The sequence below is a fragment of the Paramacrobiotus metropolitanus genome, unplaced genomic scaffold, assembly GCF_019649055.1.
Source record: "Paramacrobiotus metropolitanus isolate TYO unplaced genomic scaffold, Prichtersi_v1.0 Parri_scaffold0000040, whole genome shotgun sequence".
NCBI lineage: Eukaryota > Metazoa > Tardigrada > Eutardigrada > Parachela > Macrobiotidae > Paramacrobiotus > Paramacrobiotus metropolitanus.
The window spans coordinates 849,353-853,881 of record NW_026570260.1 but is presented as its reverse complement, the minus strand read 5'-3'; the positions used below and the strand labels follow the sequence as shown (position 1 = coordinate 853,881).

Here is a 4,529-nt window from a genome sequence, read left to right as displayed (position 1 = left end):
AATACAGTACTGTGGGTATCATGTTCTGTTATCGTTAGTTTTTGCATTTTATTCCGCATGGTGTATTTCAGCAATTCCCTTAAGTTTTCTAGGACTATGTCAAATCGGTAAACTGTCCCAAAAATCTTTTAGACTTGAGTTTATTGAGCCAGTAGCATGAGCGATATAATAAAAATCCCGCACTTTCCGTGATTTCCGTTCCTTCACGCGTTCTTGCCAAATAAAATTCTTGCTGCTGCTGCTGCTAAATGGTGGCGCTGCCGGCTGCTGTTGAACAAATTTGCAGGTCGTTGGTTGCACAGCAACGTGACCGCGGTCGACATAAATGCATAAGTAAACCCATGCATTCATTACAAATCTTTTGCGCTTCCGTTGAATGCCCAGACGTGAAGTTTCGCGGCAATAAAGCTCTCGTGAGTCGTGCTGCATACATCACATCCTTAACTTTTTCGAAATTAAATGCCGAAGGGAGACGACGTCAAACAATTAGTATTCAAAAGTTATTTTAACAAATTTTCTCATACCTCGTAGTTCTCCATCGGCACTTGCTATTCGGTAAGAAGACAGATCCACGAATCAACTGTTTCATATGCCGAGCCGTTGTTTGACAAAGGGTTTCTGCTTTGCAGAATTAGCGGAATTCATAATGCGTGAAATAGTTCATCTGCAAGCTGGCCAGTGTGGCAACCAGATTGGTGCTAAGGTCAGTCGCATACGGTAATAAAAAGTACCTCCGTAGACGTATTCCCGAATTATCCATCCACTTTCATTTTTTATCCTCCGAAACTGAAGGGAAGGGTTTGACGCCATTAACGAATGCAGAAAATGTGCATTTTTGAGAGAAGTGACTTTATTAGTTACTTTTCTAATCTTGTCCTAAAATCGATCCATTTTCAAACGGTTGTGGCCTTGCGCCCAACCTGACGACTCCTTTGCATCTACCGATACCGATAGCTCTCAAACAGGGTGGCACTTGCGCATTTCCAACAATTACGCGCGTCACCTAACTTTTAGTGCTGCGGAATACTTTGCGCAGATGGCACCGAACTGCTAGCATGCTTGTTAGACGATCAGTAGACCGCTGTAAGCGCAACATGGATTCATAGAGCCACAGTGCTCAGGTGTAACGTTCGACTATAAACGCGCTGCTACTGCTTTCTGAGCATGCAGAACAGCAATGATTTTTTGCTGCACGCTGCCGCTGTAATACGAGACAGCGGCTTTAGCTAAAACTGCTCGCAAATTTCCCGGTTAAGTGACTTAACTATCGATTGCCGATCGAGCTTGCAACTCTCCCGGTGAAAAAGGTAGACAGGTAAACATCAAGCTGCATAATTACATTAGCAGTTTGATGGTTGAGAGTATGTTAGCCATAATACAAAATAAAACTGTTTGTTCTTAATACGACCGGTTGTGTCGGCAGTTCTGGGAAGTGATCTCTGATGAGCACGGCATCGACCCCACCGGCACATACCACGGTGACTCTGATCTGCAGCTGGAGCGCATTAATGTCTACTACAACGAAGCGACGGGTCTGTGAGCATCCTTTTGTAGGCGGATCAGCAGGTTGTTTGTATGACGAAATGCTTGTAGGTGGCAAGTACGTCCCGCGGGCGGTGTTGGTGGACCTTGAGCCGGGCACGATGGATTCTGTTCGCTCCGGTCCCTTCGGACAACTCTTCCGGCCTGACAACTTCATTTTTGGTACTTTTCAAATTCAAAGAGAACATTGGTCATATAATGCCTGAGAAAATCGTTTTACTTCTGTTTTACGTGGACTGTTCTTGCTGAATTTTCGGCACTTAATAGTGCTTCTGTTTAGTCAAGTGGCACATTTCAGGAAAAATCGACATGGAAAATCATTAATGATTATTATGTGCGCTACAGGACAAAGCGGAGCGGGTAACAATTGGGCCAAAGGTCACTACACTGAAGGCGCCGAACTGGTCGACTCGGTGCTGGATGTCGTACGGAAGGAAGCGGAGAGCTGCGACTGCCTGCAGGGTTTCCAGCTGACCCATTCCCTTGGCGGAGGCACCGGATCCGGCATGGGCACGCTGATGATCTCCAAAATCCGCGAAGAGTACCCCGATCGCATTATGAACACTTTCAGTGTTGTACCCTCACCCAAGGTAAACTTTTAAACCAGCTCCATTGTACGATGTCACAATGACGTCAGACCTTATGCTAGGTCTCCGACACGGTAGTGGAGCCTTACAACGCTACCCTCTCCGTCCACCAACTGGTGGAAAACACCGACGAGACATTTTGCATTGACAACGAGGCATTGTACGATATCTGTTTCCGCACGTTAAAGCTGACAACACCTACGTATGGGGATCTGAACCATCTGGTCTCGGCCACAATGTCAGGCGTAACCACATGTCTACGTTTTCCCGGCCAGTTGAATGCGGACTTGCGCAAGTTAGCGGTGAACATGGTGCCCTTTCCGCGATTGCACTTTTTCATGCCCGGATTTGCACCGCTGACGTCGCGCGGTTCGCAGCAGTACCGGGCGCTGACCGTTCCTGAATTAACACAGGTATTTCAGTTCCAGTCGGAACCAAGTTATAAACTGCCAGCGCCAATTCGCCAAATTTATTTCAAACTGAAAGAATTTGCGTCATAATGTTATCACTGTGTTTACATTGCTCGGTATAGCAAATGTTCGACGCCAAGAACATGATGGCGGCTTGCGACCCTCGCCACGGCCGCTACTTGACGGTGGCGGCTATCTTCCGCGGACGGATGAGTATGAAGGAAGTGGACGAGCAGTTGCTAAACATTCAGAACAAGAATAGCAGGTAGCTTTTCCTTTATATTCTGTACCAGGAATTAGTGTTGACAGCCGCACCGTGACCTTTAGTTACTTTGTGGAATGGATTCCCAACAACGTCAAGACAGCGGTCTGCGACATTCCGCCGCGGGGACTGAAGATGTCGGCCACCTTCATCGGAAACAGCACAGCCATTCAGGAGCTATTTAAGCGGGTGTCGGAGCAGTTTACCGGTAAAATATCATTAGTTCGTAAGTGCTTACTTACTCGTACAATTTAGTAACGGTTTCTTTGTGCGACTTATTCAGCCATGTTCCGCCGCAAGGCTTTCCTTCATTGGTACACCGGTGAGGGCATGGATGAAATGGAGTTCACAGAAGCCGAGTCTAACATGAATGATCTGGTGTCGGAGTATCAGCAGTATCAGGAGGCCACCGCTGAGGACGAGGGCGAGTTCGAGGAGGAGGGTGAAGGCGGAGAAGCGGAGGGATAAAAAAATGATAGGGCGGTTGGGATGCCTACAGTACTTTGTACCTGATTGATTCTGGTCTAATTAATGGTTAATTAGTTGCTGTTATATCTACAGCCAGTTTGTGGTTTGTGATGATCAGTGATGACGTTTTCTGTTGTAACAGTCACCTACGAAGTTTCTTAGTGCGCCCTACGTAGCAACATACCATGCATTTAACAACAAAGAACGTAAATTATCTAGAAGCCCGAGTAACCCAAGCATTTACGCAAGGAAACTTTCCGAAGCATGCGTTAGCAATTCCAGCTGGCTGGTTATTTTGCATAAACGTCCTTCTTTCTAACGTGGGAAAGCCCAAGCAGCGTGGTACAACATAAAGGTCATACGTGCTCAAATTAATTAATTAAAGATGTTTGCTTGATGGCAAACCCGAGTTAACGTGAAATTATGCAAGGTCACTACGAGCACACGCAAAGCAAAGATGGCCATAAACGTGAACTTTTTGCTTCTCACCGCTGTCAGCGCGGTAGACGCGCGGCTGCACTGCTACGACTGCCGCGGACCCAATTATCTAGACGCCGACGGGATTCCCTGTAACCGCCTGCCCGACGACCGCATAATGGCCTGCTACGATACCGTACCGTATTGTTTCGCTGAGGCTACAGCATTCATCAACCCTCCTTTGCCATCCAGCGACAACCGCACTGCCCCGGCGAACCAAAGCGCTCCTGCATTTGCTCTCAAACGCGGCTGTCTCACCAGCACGGCCGACTTTGGAACCGCGAACTGTGTGACCTTCGTAGATGATCAGCCCCTCACATCGGAAATGTTGACTCAGATTAAAGATACCAATAAGACTTTGCAGCCACAGAAAAAAAGCATGCTGTGTCGCTGCAGCGGGGAGTGTTGCAACAGTTGGGTGCTGCGGGATTTCGCAATACTAACCCAGCCGGTGTTCTTGGCTAATCCAACGGTGCGTATACCAGGACCAGCGTGTGCGGGCTACTTTCGCCCAGGTGGTGCACTGAATGGGACGGAAATAGAACCGGAGTCACGAGTTAGCAGCAGTGGCAATGGTGCCATTGATTTGGTTGTTTTAAGATTTATCTTCATTTTAATATTGGCGGCTACGTTCGTTACAACGAGAACGTAGCTACCTTCATCGGGAAAATGAGAAAGAACTAAATAAAAAAAAAACTTTCACCGCCGACCCTTGCGCTCACTGTCACCAGTTTACAAAATCTCCAGGCGACGCTTCATAAGACGAAACCACGATGTTCTTTT

At 47.3% G+C, this 4,529-nt stretch overlaps 1 protein-coding gene across 1 annotated transcript; it reads left to right on the top strand.

Moving 5' to 3' along the window:
• Nucleotides 1-343: 343 nt before the first annotated feature.
• On the top strand, nt 344-3,483 carry LOC129590424 (tubulin beta-4B chain-like). The gene is made up of 9 exons (XM_055485642.1): nt 344-555; nt 630-703; nt 1,424-1,532; nt 1,594-1,704; nt 1,888-2,132; nt 2,192-2,542; nt 2,662-2,804; nt 2,867-3,009; nt 3,085-3,483. The coding sequence occupies exons 2-9, from the start codon at nt 647-649 to the stop codon at nt 3,267-3,269; spliced, it is 1,344 nt and encodes a 447-aa protein (XP_055341617.1). The 5' UTR covers nt 344-555; nt 630-646; the 3' UTR covers nt 3,270-3,483.
• Nucleotides 3,484-4,529: the final 1,046 nt, after the last annotated feature.